The 20,100-nt window shown below is 41.0% G+C and overlaps 1 protein-coding gene across 1 annotated transcript in view; it reads right to left on the bottom strand.

Annotated features, from left to right (window-relative positions):
* OTOG (otogelin) overlaps nucleotides 1-19,742 on the bottom strand; it is a gene marked incomplete at its 5' end in the record, with an annotated part of 113,923 nt that extends 94,181 nt beyond the window's left edge. The window contains 8 exons of the mRNA XM_082485060.1: nucleotides 851-981; nucleotides 2,511-2,716; nucleotides 3,092-3,210; nucleotides 3,602-3,756; nucleotides 3,973-4,065; nucleotides 15,411-15,501; nucleotides 18,402-18,565; nucleotides 19,691-19,742. Coding sequence (XP_082341186.1) covers nucleotides 851-981; nucleotides 2,511-2,716; nucleotides 3,092-3,210; nucleotides 3,602-3,756; nucleotides 3,973-4,065; nucleotides 15,411-15,501; nucleotides 18,402-18,565; nucleotides 19,691-19,742 — 1,011 coding nt within the window. The remainder of the gene's footprint in view (nucleotides 1-850; nucleotides 982-2,510; nucleotides 2,717-3,091; nucleotides 3,211-3,601; nucleotides 3,757-3,972; nucleotides 4,066-15,410; nucleotides 15,502-18,401; nucleotides 18,566-19,690) is intronic.
* Between the last annotated feature and the right edge of the window lie 358 nt (nucleotides 19,743-20,100).

Below are 20,100 nucleotides of genomic sequence, written 5' to 3'. Positions count from 1 at the left end.
CCACGATGCCATTGGCCTTCTTGGCCACGAGGGCACATTGCTGGCTCATGGTCATCCTGTTGTCCACCAAGACTCCCAGGTCACTTTCCACAGAGCTGCTCTCCAGGTTGGCCCCTAACCTGTACTTATGCATGGGGTTATTCCTCCCCAGATGCAGTACCCTACACTTGCCCTTGTTGAATTTCACTAGGTTCCACTCTGCCCAGCTCTCCAGCCTGTCAAGGTCACGCTGAATGGCAGCGCAGCCTTCCGGTATCAGCCACCCCTCCCAATTTTGTGGCATTAGCAAACTTGCTGATGGTACACTCTAACCCTTCATCCAGCTCATTGATGAATATATTGAACGGGACTGGACCCAGTATTGACCCCTGCGGAACACCGCTTATTACAGACCTCCAACTAGACTCTGCACCACTAACCACAACTCTGAGCTCTATCTGCGAGCCACTGTTCAATCCACTACACTGTCCATTCATCTAATCCACACTTCCTAAGCTTGCCTGTGAGGATGATGTGGGAGACAGTGTTGAAAGCCTTGCTGAAGTCAAGGCAGACCACATCCACTGCCCTCCCCTCATCCACCCATCCAGTCACACCATCATAGAAGGCTATCAGAATAGTCAGACGTGACTTCCCCTTGGTGAATCCATGTCGACTACTGCTGATACAAGAATACATAAGAAAAGTTAGGGGGAGAGGACAAGGGAAGCTCTGCTGCAGCAACCATTTTAATCCACTTTCCAAAGAAGAACTGCAAGTATTGCCAGTCTCCTTCAAAAGTTTTAAGTCAAACTCTCACTCTGATTAGAATCACCAACTATTGTAATAATCCTTTTGTGTTGATCCAAACCTGTAGAGATTCGTGGCTTTGTGTCAGGCAGGGTGGTTCAGTGAGATGAGGTTTACCCCAACTGGGTGTTCCTTGTGGAGGATTTTCCTGCCAACTCTCTACGAATTCTGTTACATTGTCTGTCAGTTTTCCTAAACAAGACACACACAATGACTTGGAAGAACGACAGTTTTTCTATAGGATTTATCAGGGAAACATCTCAATAATCAAAACACCACATTAAGCAGAAAGCACCGAACCCTTCCTAAAACTAAATGAATCAGCTGTCAGTCTGAAGACAATCTGGTCTGTTCAAGAAACAAAAATACTCTTAAAAGGGACTATAATAGGACAACTTTAGAATGGCAGAAAGAAGCTTACTCAAGTGATTTGGCAAGGAAGGGCTGCTGCAGTCCTTGAACGGAAGAAAAGCAAGATAAACTGTAATAAACTGCATATACATAGATTTATGCTGTCACTTTATACAGAATTCCCAACAGAGAGCCTAAAACCCAAGAAAGATGAGGCATTCCTGGGTCACTGCAAGGGTACAATATGATTGTATACATTAACCAAGTAAAGGTGTGACTTTTTCCACACAAGTAGAAATGTCCATGCTAGCCTTAAACTAGCTAAGGTATTATCCAGAGACAAGTGGTGACATAGATTACTACTTGGATTACCCACGAATGCATATCTTGCCATATCTTGCTCCCCAAGCTAATTGGATAAAGCTAGTATGTAGTGTATTGACTTGTGCTACAATCGCAGCTTTATGTGACTGAGATATCCTGAGTAAGGTGAGAGGGTAGAGAAAAGTCTCTGAAGGCAATAAGGACAATGAGCTATTGACCTTGGTATTCTTTTAAAGCATTTTGATTTAGTGAGCAAACTATTCAATGAGGGTAAGAGCTGATATTAGTGCAGGGCTGATGCTTTCTAAAATTGAGTGGCACACTTGAACAGAGTAAACACCTACTACATGTTGTACTCTGAGCTTTGAAGTAGTAGACTACAGAAATACCCTAATTTTAAAGAGGAGGAGCAAAGAGTTAAACAGTCCAAACCAATGACTTCAAGTAGTTTTATCGCCTAACTTGAGATACCTTTCCATGAGCCTGATTTTTTCCCCTGGTTCTTTTTATTTTATAGAGGTCTTCACTCAGTATTGATTGAAAGCCAAGACTCTTGGAAGTGTCTGAATTTGGTGTCCAAGGATCACTGTTCACTTCTGAAAGTTTTAGCACAAATGAAATGCCAGATCAAACAAGATTTGGCAGTCTTCACTGATATGATTTACTAATTAAAATTATCAATTTATTTCCAGTAGCAGTATCTCAGGCTTCCACAGGCTCCTATATAAAACTGTTAAGACAGCAGCAGATTTTACCTTTCAAGTCCTAGGAAACTGAAGTACCAATACCATTGCAGGTAACGGAATAATGCAGCTTTTTGTTGTGCTTTTTAAAGATCTTCCTCCCCAGAGCCCCATCTATATTTAAATTGACCCTCTTCACTAACAATATAATCTACCAGAAGCATCTCCATATCATATTTTCCATTTCAAAAGTTTCCCACCTCATATTCAATTAGCATTGCAATTAAAAACTAAGCAAAGTAACATTTACTTCACCTGAAAAACAACCGTAGTAACACAAGAGCAAGTATTTTAAATACTCACCATAACTAGTTTCAAGATCATCCTGCAGGACGGCATTATTGTTTCCACACAGTCCACGCGTTTTGCCCAGGTACTCTGGTGCCATTTTGATATACACTGCAGATGTACCATCCCAAGCCAGAGTAAAGGCATACTGGTGCCTGACCAGGAAGTACCCAGCCAGCTTCTGGATGTGTAAGTTGCCAATAATATAAGGTAACTGTACTCTGAGAACGAGAATCAAAAACAACTTTACATGACAAAGTATCCCTATTAAAAATAAGTTACTTGCTGATTTAATGACTTCCTCATACATCTGAAAACCCCCCATATAAATATTGAGTAATTCCAATAAAGATCGAGTTGCAAATAAGAGCAAAAAATCAAAGGACCAATGTCAATGGTTATGCTGCTTAATACTATGTACCACTCATTTAGATATCACCTTCCTCAGACACTATTCTGTAGATGGGGAGTAATTATTACAGCCATGGTCTCAATAGGTGTAACAAACAAGCCATCTAGTTTACATCTCTTATCAAGTTGGTATCATGAGATTAGTTCCAGTGTAACTACAGCATCAGAAACATCAGTGCAATTACCCAGATCCTTTATAGGTGACTTCACTGCTCATCTTTATCTGTTCATCTCCAGAAAAGAATAAACTAATGGACCTTTTGCAGGAGTAAGGAGAATAATGGCACTCAGGATCATTATTTACCTGCCAAAGAAAATTACTAGTGTCAAATTCAAGATTTTAATCAAACTCTTTGTAACCCACGTTATACAACTAATAGTCCCAATCCCACCCTCAGCATGTGAACAAGTAGTTTGGTCCCATTCTTCACCAAAAACCTGAGTACAATTAGCATTTTTTCAGAGCACTCTTTTCACAGCAGCAGCAGGTTTTGAAAGTATATACATCGATTTCCTTCCAGCTATTTAGATTTTGTGCTATAATAACTGGTAGCCCACATTACATTAGAATTACATCTAAATTACATTCTAGAACCCCATACTATCATCACAAGTTACTTTAAATCTCTAAATATTAATATATTATTAGCAAGCTCAACAACAGCTAAAAGGAATGTAGAAATGCAGTCCCCTACCTGTATGGAAAAACTCTGTTCATCTAATTCAGTGTGTCTCACAAGCGCATATGTGGATTTCCCAGAAAAGTAATAATAGAGTCCATCAAAAGTTTCGAAATTATATTGACCCCATGTTCTGCATATATGATCTCTTTCAGCACCTGTATTATACACTAACAAAAGGACAGTCACTTGAGAAGTATCACTGTTTATTAGATTCAATCTGTAGTTGAGATGCATGTATGTGGTATGCTATGAAATATCACCATAGAAAGGAGGGAAAAATACTAGGGTGTGAAGGAACCTTTAGGCAGAGAGCAGTCATTCTTGTAGTTGTGAGAACTCAAGTACAATCCCAGAAACCCAATTAGTTTTCTCTCTTTACACACCTGTCTGGCATCTTGGTCCAGTTGCATTAAATCGACTGCAGTTGCACAGCTCTCTGTAGACACACTCACCTCCATTAAAACATGTCAATGAATCTGAGTGGAAAAAATGAGGCATGTTAAAAATAAATTAGGATAATTTTCATTCTGAAGACCCAGCTCTGTCACCAAACGCAACTCCATGAATGACAGGAGATGCTGGCTTAGCATTTAGGTGTCCAGGAGAATCCCACAGGCCTCTACAAACAGGAAACATACTGCAAAAGTTTCACCTCAAGAAATACAACCAGGTGAAGTAAATCTATTGCACATTTAGAGAAGCCACATCAAAATGGCTGTGATATCTGTTAGTTGACATGGTTTTAGTCACCTAAGCAGTGAATAGAGGAAGTGAACAAGTATTACATGACAAAAAAGCACGGTGCCTATATCCTTACACAAAAGATTACTAAAAAATAACACTGTATGGGTAAGCTCTACCAGGATGAGAGCATACTGCCCTAGAAATACAAATGTTGAGATCCCAGCTATAAATCTTTCAGTTGCCCACCCTTCTTCCATCTTACAACTTTTAAGTATACCACCCACAAAAACTTTCCATAAAAACACAGATCACTGCTCATTTCTAATTTTATTAGAGACAAACTTTTAAGAAAGTAAAAATTTAATGTTTAAGTACAGTGAGCCTACTGTAGAAAGAGCAAGTTCCCCAACTTGCCATGACAGGTTTGGGGTGGGGGGAGGTGTTGGTTTTTGGTGTGGGTGGGTTGGTTTTTGGGTTTTGTTTTTTTTTTTTTTTTACTTTTTATCACACTGGGAAGATCCCCATCAAAATCTGACAAAACAAGCTTTCACAATCTAAGGAAAGATGTGCACAAGCAGAAACAAAACTTCTTGCTACTAAGTTTAGAATTTGTGATTAAATGCTTTTCTAACAGTTGTGATATATTCACTTATTTTGCTAACATTTGATCTTTTAAAGTTTAACTCTTTAGGAAACCATTTCAATTTTAATAATTGAGTATTATGCAATCATAGTAATTTTTGTGTTCGGAGAACACAAACTGATATTATATTTGCTGCATACAAGCAGATAAGTTGCTCAGAAGAAACTATTTCAGGAAGAGGCAAACTGAAGACTCAGCCTTCTTGTTTTCTTTATCTTCATAAACACATCATTCTTGAAAAATAATCTTATCTTTGAATGTAAGTGCTGTCCTGAAAACCAGAATTTACAGGAAAAGGTCTTTTCTTCCATTACAATAAAACCCTTGCTTATGAAATATCTAATCACCAGTAGTATACACAGAAGTCCTAACATACCTAGATTACCTTTAGGCTTTTGAGAAAGCTTTACTAAAGAGGATTTGCTGACGCAGGCAAAATAAAGCAAGCTCCAATTCTGACAATACAAACGAACTCTACAATCAATTTAGTCTTGGCAGAATTAGACTTCAGGGGAAAGCCTTATAGGATACAGACCACTGTTTTATAATTTCATGGGTCACACCATCTTTAGGTTTTGTACTTACTATTGGCATTCATTAAACATACATGAAAAGCACCAACATCAAAAGTAGATTCTGAACTACTTTACAGAATGGTTGAAATGGTGAGTTTTTTTTATAACCCGATTGCAACAAATCAATTGCTTTCTAACAAGAGTCGATCATTGACATCCTACTGCCATTAAACAGGTGCTGAATTCTTGATTCCAGCAACAGAAAAATAAATCCATTTTAAAGGGTGTTTTCTCCCAACTTAATTTCCCCCCCTCTTCTAGAAGCTCATTTTTTTTGTTTTACCAATACCAATTTCCTACCAACATCTTTTATAGCATGTACTTAGTTTGTTTTGCAAGCAGAGAACATCAACAGAAGCACCATTACAGAAGCCAGTGAGCCATGCCATCTTACTAAGAGCTTTAAACACACTGAAATAATCCAAAAGCAAGCTGCAGATAGAGGGTATCCTGTGAGCGTATCTCAGCCAAAAGCAACTAAACCTCTGATAATCAGAAACAGCATTTTTAAGAAGATGCTACACTCTCCAGCTTCCTTTTAAGGCTGTATTTTAGCTTGAGCAAGACTTCCCAATGCCTCTTAAAAACCTCACCTGGTTTTCAAGTGTATCTACCACACACAAATTGCTTTCAGATGTACACACCAAGTAACTCTTGTCAGAATTCATGGATTGAATGCTGTTAAGACTTCGCCTTTTGCGAGGCTACTTTGACCATCACCAGCTGTTTTACCAAAGTTTAATCAATGTAGAAGTTTAATGGGGAAAAAGGTCACATTTAAAGTTCCTTCTGCTTTGTGAGATCCTAGAAACTTAGAGGCTCTGTGCTCACAGCTGGCTGTAATGCTAGAATGAAGACGACTTCAAGAAATTTACGGTGTACCATAGTTTAAAAATAAAAAAAAGCAGCTTACATCTTCATCTACTCCAGGCCATGTGATTTTACAAAATATTATCTTCAGTTACAAGTTTACAGAACACTTGCTTACTGAGTTTTGCCAAAATTTGTCAGTACAGTTCATTGGTGTTTATATGGCCATTTCCATTTGCAAAAACATTATAAATACTAGTTACTTAAATGAAGACTTAAAATATCCAAACAATTAATGTTGATTCCTTTGTTTTCAAATACCACTCTCCCAAAAAAAAGAAAAAGATGCCATGCTGAGAAGAACAAGGCAGGCAAAGTAAAAGAGAATGCTCCTTTGCGTAGCTAGCCCAAATATCTAGCTCCTTTCCCTGCCTGATCATCATGATTTCAATTTAAAAACTAATGCAAGCACCATGTAGAAAGGTCCCTACTTATTCTGTCTGAGCCATCTCATTTACATACTCACAGTGACCAACCTTGTCACTAATGCAAAAAGCCTTATTTCTCTTGTCAAGTGAGGCAGACATTGATCTCTTTCATCTTGAGTGTTGCGAGCCCTGTGTAATCAGAGCCCAGGTCTCTGTTCTTTGCTTCTCTAAGATTATTGTAACTAGACAGGCAATAGGGCACAATGTGCAATTAGACTGCAAGTCATGTTTCTCTTAGCTGTAGAGGAAGTTAGACTGCTTTTGATGTTTCAAGTTGAATGATTCCCCTTTAAGCGTGGCTCAAGTAACCTGCTTCAAGCCATGTTTACTCAGATTGTGTATACAGTCAGCTGATCTGGGGACCCTTCTGTCACTGGGAAGGATCTCCCTTGCTCCCTTTTAAAAAGAAAGAGAGTTAGTCAAATCTGAATTGGAACTCAAATGACAACGATAAATATTTTCTTCTTTATGAAGTTCTCTTCTGTTTGCGTATGTATGATTCTAAGAAAACATAGCTTTTGTATTTGCTTACATCCCTTTTTACGTAACTGTAGTATCTTTCCTCACACTATGTAGAAGAGCTCTGGGTGCAAAGATTAGTTATCCTTAACCAGGTAAGGAGAGGAATACAACGTAAATTCAGATCCCATTTAGTGTTCCTACTACTGCAGACAATGTGGACTCCTTTAATCATCCAATTCTGCTCAATTAACAGGGAAATACTTCCTCAGGTATCCAAAAGAAACATCCTATAACAAAGGGTTCACTCTGATCTTTGTCATTAAAGGACTATAAGCTCCCTAAATAAGCTAACCCATATAATTATATCACAAGTTTAGGTCTCTCCCATGGAGATCAAAAACGTCATAACACCTGCAGAAAGGGAATGAACATCAAGACTAAGCAAAGGTTAATATTAGGAAAGGTTATGGAAGAATATTATGCCCTTTGTTTACCTGAAAGTGACCTCTATTAAAAAGTCCTTAGCTCCTCTTTTTCCTTTGACATTATGCCAGCTGAGTGCATTGGATTAGAATCTGAAATTGAAAACTGGTGAGACTTTTCTAGCAGAAAGTGGTAGGCCTAAGTAACATGATTCGACTTGCGTAAGTAATAATGTGATTTCTAACCAGTGATGCCATTACAACCTGCGAGTCACTCTGATAATATGACCATTGTTGCTACGAAGGAACTTGTCTCAAATTCCTTCTTTATTGAACAGGGTGAAGACCTGGGATCATCTTATAACACAGGTCTGAATTCTTCGCTGCTCCTCTCATTGCTTAAATACTCAAATAATTTGGTAATTACTGAATAGTCTGCAACCCCACTCAATATGTGGACAGTATTTTAGAGCCTTGGGCACCTGCAACTCAATTTAGTTCATTTCCCTTCTCAATTCTTCAATATCAGGCAGTGAGAGCCTTCAGGCCAGAGGAACAGCAGAACCTCATGCATATTATTTACCACAGCCTTTGAAAAAATGAGACTGATCTAGCCTGTTTGCATTTCATTGCAAGTGTTTTACGATCAGTGTTGTCCTGGTTTGAGGTAAAACAGAACCAATTTTGTTCAGTAACTTCACTTCTTAGCTGGGCCTCTTCTAACTACTGAAATTAACAGCATATTGTGCAGACAGTGTTCACTCTCTGAATGATAAGACCTATGTTTATAGTTGATGCCCAGGCATGGTATGCAGAGAGGCTCCTGCTTATACTTATTGCTATAACACCCAAGGCCAACCAACTTTGTTATTTGCCCCATTGGAGGGTCGGAAGCAGAAAAGCATGGTGGGGTCCCACCTGCAGGGAGGAGCGGACACAACAGGTGACCCAAAACTGACCAACAGGGTATTCCATCCCATCTGCCTCATGCTCAGTATAAAAACTGAGGATCAAAGGGTCAGCCTCTCTTCCTTCAATGGCCAACATCTGAGGAGGACTCTGTTCATCTGCCTGTGATCCCAATCCTGAATGCTGATCCAGAATCCAGTTCCCATCCGTCACTGAGTCCAGCCTGGGACTGCCCCAGTGCCAGCCAGTGTCATGATTGTCGTCTTGGGAGCTTGATACGGTTTTGTATATATTTCATTATTTCTTTTTATTTTATTATTAATAAATTTCATTAAAGTAGTTTGGTTCCTTCTAAACTCATGTCTTTTTCCCTCCTCTGCCTCTCCCTTTGAAGAGAGGTAGAGGGGAGCATCTGTCAGTCCCATCTGGGGTCCCCCAGGTCCCCAGTAGCCAATTTGGCCTAAACCACGACAAGTATCCAAGCTTACTGCTGTAGCTCTCTGAAAAGAGATGCTTTAATATCATCATGCAGACCTGAAAAAAGGAAGTTCCAAAATCCATTTTGAAATAAAGTACAGTCCTACCCAACCCTGGCTGGCCTTTCAAACGTTCATCACCAGGGCTCCAATCAGGGAGCCAGCAGAACTGCCACCTTGGATTTCCAAAGGGCAGACTTTAGCCTGTTTAGGAGCATGGTCGAGAGTGTCCCTTGGGAGGCTGTTTTGAAGAGCAAAGGTGCCCAGGAAGGCTGGGCATACTTCAAGCAGGTGCTCTTAAAAGCGCAGGAACAGGCCATCCCTGTGTCTCGAAAAATGAGCAGACAGGGAAGAAGACCAGCCTAGCTAAATAGAGAGCTTTGGCTGGACCTCAGGAAAAAAAGGAAAACTTACATTCTCTGGAAAAGGGGGTTGGCAACTTATGAGGATTACCAAGATATAACAAAGCTATGTAGGGGGAAAATGAGAAGGGCCAAAGCTCAATCAGAACTCAGCTTGGCCACTGCAGTTAAAGACAATAAGAAGAGATTCTTTGAGTATATCAATAGAAAAAGGAAGACCAGGGAAAATGTAGGCCCACTGATGAATGAGACAGGTGCCCTAGTGGTGGAAGACACAGAGAAGGCAGAGTTACTGAATGCCTTCTTTTCTTTGGTCCTCACTGCTAAAGCTGTCCCTCACAAATCCCATACTCTGGAGGCAAGGGGGAAGGTCTGGAGAGAGGAAGATTTTCCCTCAGTTGAGGGGGAACCGGGTCAGAGACCACTTGGCCAAGCTGGACATTCACAAGTCCATGGGCCCTGATGGCATGCATCCACGAGTGCCGAGAGAGCTGGCAGACATTATTGCTAGGCCACTCTCCATCATCTTTGAACAGTCATGGAGAACAGGAGAGGTGCCTGAGGACGGAAGGAAGGCTGACATCACTCCAATCTTCAAAAAAGGCAAGAAGGAGGAGCCAGGGAACTACAGACCGGTTAGTCTCACCTCTGTCCCTGGGAAGGTAATGGAGCAACTCATTCTGGATGTCATCTCCAAACACATTGAGGAACAGGAAGTTATTGGAAGTGGTCAACATGGATTTACCAAGGGTAAATCGTGCTTGACCAATCTGATAGCTTTCTATGATGTTAGAACTGGTTGGCTGGATGAGGGGAGAGTCGTGGATGTCATCTACCTTGACTTTAGCAAGGCTTTTGACACTGTCTCCCATAACATCCTCATTAGGAAGCTGACGAAGTATGGGCTAGATGAAGTGACAGTGAGGTGGATTGAGAGTTGGCTGCGGGACAGAACTCAGAGGGTTGTGATCAGCAGCACAGAGTCTAGTTGGAGGCCTGTAACCAGTAGTGTCCCCCAGGGGCCAATACTTGGTCCAATCTTGTTTAATATACTCATTAATGACCTGGATGAGGGGACAGAGTGTATCCTCAGCAAGTTTGCTGATGATACCAAACTGGGTGGGGTGGCTGACACCCCAGAGGGCCGTGCTGCCATCCAGTGTAACCTGGACAGGCTGGAGAGCTAGGCAGAGAAGAACCTAATGAGGTTCAACAAAAGCAAGTGCAAGGTCCTGCACCTGGGGAGGAAGAATGCTAGGCACCAGTATAGGTTAGGGGCAGACCTGCTGGGAAGTAGCTCTGAGGAAAAGGATCTGGGGGTCCTAGTATACAGTAAATTATCCATGAGCCAGCAATGTGTCCTTGTTGCCAAAAAGGCCAATGGAATCCTGGGCTGCATAGGGAAGAGTGTGGCCAGTAGGTCGAGGGAGGTCATTCTCCCCCTCTACTCTGCACTGGTGAGGCCACAACTGGAATACTGTGTCCAGTTTTGGGCTCCCCAGTTCAAGAGGGACAGGGAACTGCTGGAGCGAGTCCAGCGAAGAGCAACTAAGATGATTAAGGGCTTGGAGCATCTGCCTTATGAGGAAAGGCTGAGAGAGCTGGGACTCTTTTAGCCTGGAGGAGAGAAGGCTGAGGGGAGACCTTATTATGGCATACAAGTATCTAAAGGGTGGGTTGAAGGAGGACGGGGCCAGGGTCTTTTCAATGGTTCCCAGTGACAGGACGAGGGGTAACAGGCACAAGTTAGAACACAGGAAGTTCCGTTCAAATACATGGAAACACTTCTTTACGTTGAGGGTGACAGAGCACTGGCACAGGCTGCCCAGGGAGGTTGTGGAGTCCCCTTCCCTGGAGATTTTCCAGACCCGCCTGGATGCAGTCCTGAGTAACGTGCTCTTGGCAATCCTGCTTTAGCAGGGGAGTTGGACTAGATGCTCTCACCCGTGATTTGTTCTTCAGATCTAACATGCTTATTAGGAACTAGAATAGCTGAAAAAGTAATTTATATAATGTGAAGCCTTTCAGCATAAAGTGAGATCCAGTCACTAAAGCTCTACTCTTGGAGAAAAGAGGTAACTGCAAAGAAAGCATGCATTCGTATCCCATATAAAAGTTAAGATACTAAATCAGAGACATCTAAATTAAAGTTTTTACACAAAGTAAAAGCAAGCCAACAAATTCAAGAACATGTCTGACTACTCAAATTAGCATGCACACCAACTTTGAAATACTTGATTTTTGTTTTAACCATCACGTCAATCCAGGTTGTCCAACTGAATTTTGATTTCACTGTAATACACCATTATCACCAATACAGTATAATTCTTGAAGATTTGTGACCGATTTAGACCTTCCCATGGGTGTTTTTCTGTAAAACATTAAGCACTTCCTAGTGCTGGAATTCTGTACTTTGTTACTGTTTAAGACATCGCGTGAAAAATTTGTTTAATGCAAATCACTGAAGACAGTTTTCCTTTCAGGATATTCATTATTAGATTTGCCTGGACAGAAATGTTGAAGCATGAAAGATTGATTTAGAGATCTAAAAGTGATCAAGTTTTACTTAAGCTAGGAAGGTACAGGGTCCAGCCTCTTCCCTCAGTTCTTATGATTCTGCCTGTTTACCATCTTTGGCCCAGTTTCAGAGCTCCAGATAGTCATTTGCAGACATAGGCAAAGACTTTATAGTTTTCAGGATTCTTTAAAAGATGGCACATTTTAAAAGCTTTACGCAAATGTATGAGAGGTCTGTCTGAAGGTTTTCAAACCACTAAAAAAAAAAAAAAAAATCAATATAAAAGAAAAAAAATCAGCAAATCTTATTCTGAAATGGAAAAGTGAAAAAACAAAGCAGTTTTGGATAAGAATTTGCAAGAAACTTCAACTAGAACATATAGTTGATATGAACTAGAACATATAGTTCCGCATAAGAGTAGGAAGTATCCTTAAAATTGAATATTTAAACTATTGCTGTCAACATTCTTAAAGTTTTATATTTTTTAAATCTACGTAGTTTCCATTGCACGCTTACTCTAGAAAGCTTTCGGGTGTCCTTTTGACTATGGGAGAGTTAATAGAACAAGTGTTTCTTGCATTATCTTTTACCGTTCATGGTCTTCGAAAGAATCTGCCTGTAATGGCACAAGTTTTCTGTGGCATACAGGCTTCAACAGAATGCAATACAGCCTTGAAATGAGGACAAAGATCCCATTACACCAGGATGTGAAGTTTTCCTTTTCAAGATTGAGGTGAATGAGTAGAATGTAATTTTAATCCTTCAATACTAAGAGCTTTCCAGTTGGTTGCAGATTTTCTGCTCTGGTTCATCTCTTGAAATCAGCACACATATTGTAAGGGATAAGTACCTTCTACACTAACAGGCACTTTAAACATTAAAGACTCATGCCTGCTACAGCATTTCAACACAGGAAAATTTGAAGTGTTTCACCTGTTCGGAATTTTCAGCAGTATTTTGAAACTTACTTCCAGAAAGATTTTGTTTTGCCTGTCCCAGGTTCTTATTATGCTTTAGCTCTGGGTTTGTTTTTGTTTGGGTTTTTTGTTTTTGGGTTTTTTGGTTTTGTTTTGCTTGTTTTGGTTTTTCCAACTTTGCATGAAAAACATTTGTGTGGAAGGAAGCAACAATTATAACAGTTATGTAAACTACACATTAACTGCTGTCAGTTATTCTGATAAACATTTCAAAACTCAAATCTCATGTTCCCTGGGTACAAGAAACTAACACAAGAACTTAATCTCTTGGGCTTTACTTGTACTATACCAACTTTCCCCCCCCCCCCCCCTTGACATATGAGACATTCCATTGTTTTCTAAACTGCTTTCTGTTGACTAATACAACACAAAGGTAAAGAGATCTACTGCACAAAACACCACACACTCGTCACACAAAAAATTCCACATAAAACATGCTGGTTTATTTATATTGACAGAGTTATAGGAAGCAAGAAAAAAAGCTATTGCAACAAGAATTAACTATAACAGGATGAAATACAAGTCCATTATAATTACAGTTTTATAAGCATGTCATGGAATAATTTTCATAGAGACATCCCTAAACTAGAGGGATGTTTAAACCCACCTTGCTGGGTTTAAAAAAAAAAAAAAAAAAAAAGACACACACACCCAAAAAACCCCACCACCACTTTACTATTTCATATATCTCCAGATTGGTGCTAATCCCAGTCTGTGGGCAGAGCTATAGCAGCTTGCATGTCCCTTCAAATAGGAAGGGCCAAAATTAAACCATTGTTCTAAGCATTTAGAGCGTGTTACCGAAACTCTTGCACAAAGCAGATCAGGTTGTTCTTTTGTTTTGTTTTTAAAGTCTTACACACACAGACAACAATGAATTCCATTTCCCACTCAGTTTACTGGGATTTAAAGAGGAAACTTCCAAGTGTAGGTATTCCACTGTTCAAAGAGTTTAATAATCCTGATTTTATTTGCCTTCAAGTATGGGCAACCACCAATAATTTTTAAAGTATGTCTCCAACAACATTGTCTTGCCAGAGCAAGTACATCAAAAATAGAAAATCCTTATGAAATATTTTTGCCCCATAACAAGAGGCATTAGCAAGAGAACAGGAAGTTTGTACTATTACATCTGCAGAGGGCAATGAAACCTAATTCTTGCCATCATAATTATGGTCTCCTTTAAAACTTAGACATGTGATGAGTTTGCAGGAGATACTTGCTAACCATTTCATTCTCCCACCTTCCAGATTTGTTCTTCCCTTTCATAAATCTTAGGCCTATTTAAGAAACAATAAACTTGCGCATAAATCATTTGCAAGAGTCTTGCAAAGGCTTTATGTGCAGATTTATTATTGCACACTTTAACAGTAGCACAATGAATCTTAAAAGCCTTTTTTCCCAGCTGGTTGCTCTGAAGCAGAACATGAAATCCACTAGTCCCATTAAAGGAATTTTCACTTGGCAAAAAATAAACCTAGGGAACTAAAGAATTATTATGGCAACAGATTTCTCAGCATGATTTGCACATCTCTTTGGAAAAGGTAATAGTTTTTACTTGAGTAATATTATGCCTCTCTAAACCCTTCCATTATTCCTCCACATTCAGCTACGCATTTCTCAAAAGCTTCTGAAAACAGAAAGTATTACACAAAGAAATCAAAAGTTTTTGGAGATGACACAACCTAACCACAATTGATCAGATCCCAGCCCACAAAGTCTTACATTTTGTGCTATAAATCCAGGGGATGAAAATCCAGACTATTCACTATTAGGCAGGTCCCGCATCCAATGCGACCAATCAGGCTGACTGAAGAGAAACCAGAGGTTTCACATCACTAAAGTTACTCTGAATTACTTTGCTTCTGTTTTTCCTTTGCACAAGACAAGTGTGACACAGACTCTACAGAAGACCTAAGACAGAGGATCTTTACCCTTGAGCAGAGATTTAAGCCTGTGCACTTCACTGCTGAATATAAGACAAACCAAAAAAAGCCAAGACACAAATTCCTGAAACAAATGCCCTCCACTGCAAGCTGGTGGCTAAGAGTACCTCATCCTGCTAACCTACAGGTTACACACACAAAAAGCATCCACAGATTACCTCTGCAGAAAAGTAACAAACAAGAAATCTCCAAGCACAGAAGAGATACAGGACAGGTAGTTTAGTGGCATCTAGGCAGTAATCCACATCTTTAGGTATATCACTACACAAGCACATTTCCCAGCTGAAAGCTCTTTGGTAAAGGAATTTCAGTTGGAGACAGTCTTCCAATGATCAAACCAAAACCAGGTATAAACTTAAAGCTAGGTCAAACCCCATGATAAATTGTCATAGTCCTGTAGTCCTTTGACTGCAGTCCTCAAGGTTGACCCCCTTACCCTGAAGACCTGGATTAGCTATTTTAGGGGGTTTTTTTCTTCATAGAAATAATTAAGTGATGCAGAATATAAAGGACATTATGTTATTTCATGTAGAAATATAAATAACTTACTGGATGGTCCACACTTCATATTGTGAAGTCTCCTGTTCCGAGATAAGGATATCGTAGTAGATGAAGTATTATAAACTGCCACTCCAGACTCCTTTCAGAAAGAACAAAGAAATCAGCCACTATAACCAAGTCACTTTAAAAAAAAAATTTCTTCATAGTCTACCAGTAAGTTTACCATTTTTAATATGCTGTTTCACATTGGCTTGCTAAAACATTATCAAAAAGATCAGTCGCCCTACTCAAGACTCCAGTAAAGGACCAAAGTACATTATGCCTGAAGAGAGCAGGCAGATGTTAAGCCAAAATGCCTAAAACTGCATGTCCAAACAATGCCCTCTGTACCCTTCTCCACAGTGCTTTTACTCTCAGTTACAGCCTCTGTACCATCCTGTGTATTTAACATAATTCTCAGCATAAACAGTCTGCTGTTTTGAAATTCTTATCACTCAGTTATTTAAATCTTTTCAAAGTATATGCATGCATGTTTCACTAAACATCATCATAATCATTAACAAAATGTCTCGTAATGTCCTAAATTAACATTATTTTCCAAGAACCTGACCCAAAACCCAGCAAAATCAACAAGCTCGTTTTGTGGTGTGTGTTTGTTTTAAAAGGAAATCATAAACACCCAGGTTAGTTTTCAGAAAATTTCCTTAATCTTTTCATGTTGTTCTAACATTCAAAAACATACGATAGCAGACTAAAACTTTTATTCTTTTGTGTTTCCTTTCTCATAAGCACTTCTGCCTTCAACAGTCAGCAGCAAGGCATCTTGAGTTTCCTTGTATTAATTCTCAATATTGTGGTAAATGAACCTTCTTTTTACTCCACTAAACTGCCCTTTGGAAGCCAGTGTTTCTAGTCTATTAGACATTGTAATCATTTTTATAAATTGCTATGTCATGGTACTTTCACTCCCCTGCTCATTCTTGCCATATTCATCTATTAATCTAACTTCCCTTTCATTCTTCCATTATCAGTGGTGCCAGCTGCATCACCATCCCTCCACTCCCTTTCCAAACTCAAATTATTTACACAGCAGCACCTGTATCACTTCTGAACCAGAAATACACTGAGTCTCACCAGAATACCATAACAAGAATTCACACCAATACTTTGGGGGCTGGGGAAAAATCCACAGGTTAGTTTTTAACAGCTTAAAAGTCAGTCATCACCACTAGTCATCTAACAGCTTCAAGTAAATTGGAGGGACAACATTCTTTCACACTGTTTTACCCAAATATGGTGCATAGTTTAGGTACTGTGAGTGAATATACAAGTTACTTCCTATCTTCTTGCAAGTGCAAAGTTTTAATACTTTACTTAAAATTTATGACCTTGTCTACCCCATTTACAGGTAAGTGGGACTAGGTAAAAACCCCGTTATTTATACAAAGAGGTAATGTAGATTAGGATATTGGAAATAGCTCTTCAGTTAATAGCAGCTTTGAATGCTCAGGTTCAAGAAAACTTAAGAACAAAGACAATCCATCTTAAAGGCAGTGTTTTAATTACAGGAAGATATAGGAGAGCACCTGAGCATGTATAACTTAATATTCCCCACAATTTTTCTTTGAGAGGAAACAATATCCAAGACAATTTATGTTTTACTCTGAAAACAATCTCCATACCAACTCTTGTAGAGAATATGATTTAAGGGAATAACATACTTGTAGTTTTAGTCTGCACTAAACAACCAGTCCTGTAAAGTGTGCTATCATGCAGAAGGGAAAGCAAGTATCAACACTGATCTATTAAGGTGCCTTAAAGAGTTCTTCAAAATTTAAATACTTACATTTCCATTTAAAAAAAAAAAAAAGCCAGCAATACCTCAAATCACAAAAGCCAATTCACCCTACATCATCCACTTGAAAAAAAAAAAAAACCACAAACACAAACAACAAGAGTAGACCTACTTAGAAAAGTTACAAAAATCCATTGCTTTTGTCATGTGGTTTCATTGCCATGCTCATAACAGGTAGAAGTATACCTCCTAATTAGTATGCCTTTATTAAAACCATGTCTCTCACCTTCTCTATAACCTGCTATCTTTGTTCTAGAACTGCCTACATTTAGGGTCAGTGACATTTTTCTCAGTTTAACATGAACTTTTTGATTGTCAGAAGCCAATGACTTATTATCATAAGTTTTTCCTTATTAAAGGTGTATCTAATTACATTTACCTAGTTTACTTAATACAGTAACACAACTGTCACAGCTATTTCATGTTATTTCTTTACGTGCTTACTTCATGAACAGCAGTAGCTATATCCTCTAAAATTTTCATATTTCAGTGACACATTAATTATTGAGTTTTCCTTAATGAAAACTGTATTCCATGACAAATACAGTGCCTGTTAACAAAGAATATTAGCTACAATGTATGCCTACAGTGATACAAATAACTGAGCAAAATATTTCCAAGATAACATTAAAAACAGAACCAGCTATGTCTATATAATTTTACCTAAGGACTTGGTTAGATTTATTGCATTAATTTCCATGCCCTAGAGTTTTATCATTCAAATTTCTCAGTCCTGTGCACAATCCTGCAAAGTATTTTTAAAATAGCAGGCATTTTCCATGTTCTAAACACCTATTTAGACATTTGACTGAAAACCAATCTCAGAAGCTATGTCATTAACTAAGTCTTCATAGACAAAATTCTACAGAGGGCTTAACCATCATCACTTGGTTTTTCTTCACCTCTTCCCCTTGAAGAAGCTTATTAAAAGCAAGAACATGTAAAAATGCATTATTGTTGGGTTTAGACAGTTCAAATGGCCAGAACAACTACTCTTCAGGTCCTTACCTTTTAAAATTAATACTAAATTTATTTGTTTTTCTTTCTCCTAAGCATACTTCTTACTGAAGATTCCTGTTCAGTGGGCCAGGCACAGAAGGAAACAAAAGTCTATTGCTGTATCTTGAATTCTTGGCGGGGACCTCAATCCACAAGCATTTGCTCTTAGCAGTTGATTTTGTTACCTGTTTGCAGTTATGCGGCATATTTTTCTCTCCGCTGAGCTTTTCCCAGAACGAGCAGGGAGAAAGCAGAAAGAAAGGCGACGCCTCTACAGAGCCACCAACAAGGACTACAAAGCAAACTTTCCTTTTCCCACCCTCAAACAAGAGAGCAGGAACCACACACCCTAATTACATTTCAGCAACACGCCACAAATGATATAGTCAGGCTGCCAAGATAAACCACATCCAAAACCCAGTACTGCATTGTAGAGATCTGATACTGCCAGCTCGTTTACTTCCACTGAGAAGTGAAAAGGCTCCTACAAAGTGATTATTGCTGGATGAGGCAGACCAGACCTCAGCTTTCCTCAGCACAAGGATATTTCATACTATGCATAACTACTTCCAAACGAGCTGAAGCTCTAGCTACCATCTTCCCTTATGGCTTAAACACTCTAAACCTCAAGTTTCCTTTCGTTCACGACTGACACTTCTTCCTTATGGCCAGGATAAAATACACATTCAACACTGTTCGAAGGACAAGTCCTGAAGGATCACAAAGCATCAAACATCCATCAGAAACACTGACGGTATCATGGTAGTGTACAGATGTATTCAGGTAAGATCGGAGAAACACATTGTCCTGATGACAGCCAGAACACCCGTCCCTCAGACCGGCGCCGCCTCAGAGGCTTCTCGCCAGGCGGCAGCGGCGCGGCGCGGGAAAGCCGGGCACTGTCTTGGGCCACGAGCGACGGCACCGCGTCGCCTCCTCAGCCCTGGTTCGAGGCCACCGACCGCGGGAAGGGGCTGCTGCTCTCCTGGCGGGGGAACTCCTCAGAGAAAAGCCGCGCTTCCCGGCGGCCTCACCTCCCCGAGGAACCACCGCAGCGCCCGGCCCCGCCATGCGTGCCCGCCCGCCGCCCCTCACAGCGCCGTGCCCGGCCCGCGCCCCCTACCTGCGTCGCCGCGGCGAGGCCGCCCCCTCTCCGAGGTCCCGCGGTGCTGCCTCGGCTGAGGGCAGGAGAACAAGGCAGGGTTTACTCAGCCCGGGCAGCCCACCCCATCCGGCCCGCGTCAGGGCTGCCGGCCGCGCACGGCGGCGGCGAGAAAGGAGCCCCGCTGCGGCCCCGGCTGGCTCTTACCTGGGCAGCGGTAGGTCCCCTCCGACGGGGAGCTGGGCCCGAGCGCCCCATGGAGACAAAGCTGGAAAGTAAAGGCGCCAGGTTAGTACCGGCCGGGACGACCCTATCCTTCCTCCTATCCTCCCTCCCGTCCTCCTCCCGTGCCCTGCCCGGTGGGAGGCTCACCCGGCGGCAGCCAAGCGCACAGCAGCGCCCCGAAGAGGAGCCGGGCCTCCATGCGGGCAGTAGCGGCTTCCCGCGGAGCTGCGGCCTTCAATACGAACCACCACCTGCACCCTAAACTCATCCCGCCCTCCCAGGCGGGGCGGCCGGGGGGTTTATCAGCCGCCCGCCCGCCCTCCGCCCACGACCCACCCCGGGCGCCGCCCCTCGCCCTGCAAACGGGGCTTTGGCCCCAGGGCGTACGCTGACTCCACAGCCGAGCGGCTCCGGCCCCGCTAACGCTTCTCCCCGACTGCCCATGCTGGGCGCCGACTTGTGCGGCTCCTCACCTTTATTTTCACTTTCCCGCCCTTTTGGGGTTGAGGAAACGATTAGTGTCGCGGCTTCTCCGCAGGAGCTGAAACTTCCTGAAA

This window comes from Vanellus vanellus (assembly GCF_965231255.1).
Source record: "Vanellus vanellus genome assembly, chromosome: 6".
Taxonomy (NCBI): Eukaryota; Metazoa; Chordata; class Aves; order Charadriiformes; family Charadriidae; genus Vanellus; species Vanellus vanellus.
Note: the sequence above shows the minus strand (reverse complement) of the source record. Positions and strands in the feature narration are given on the sequence as shown.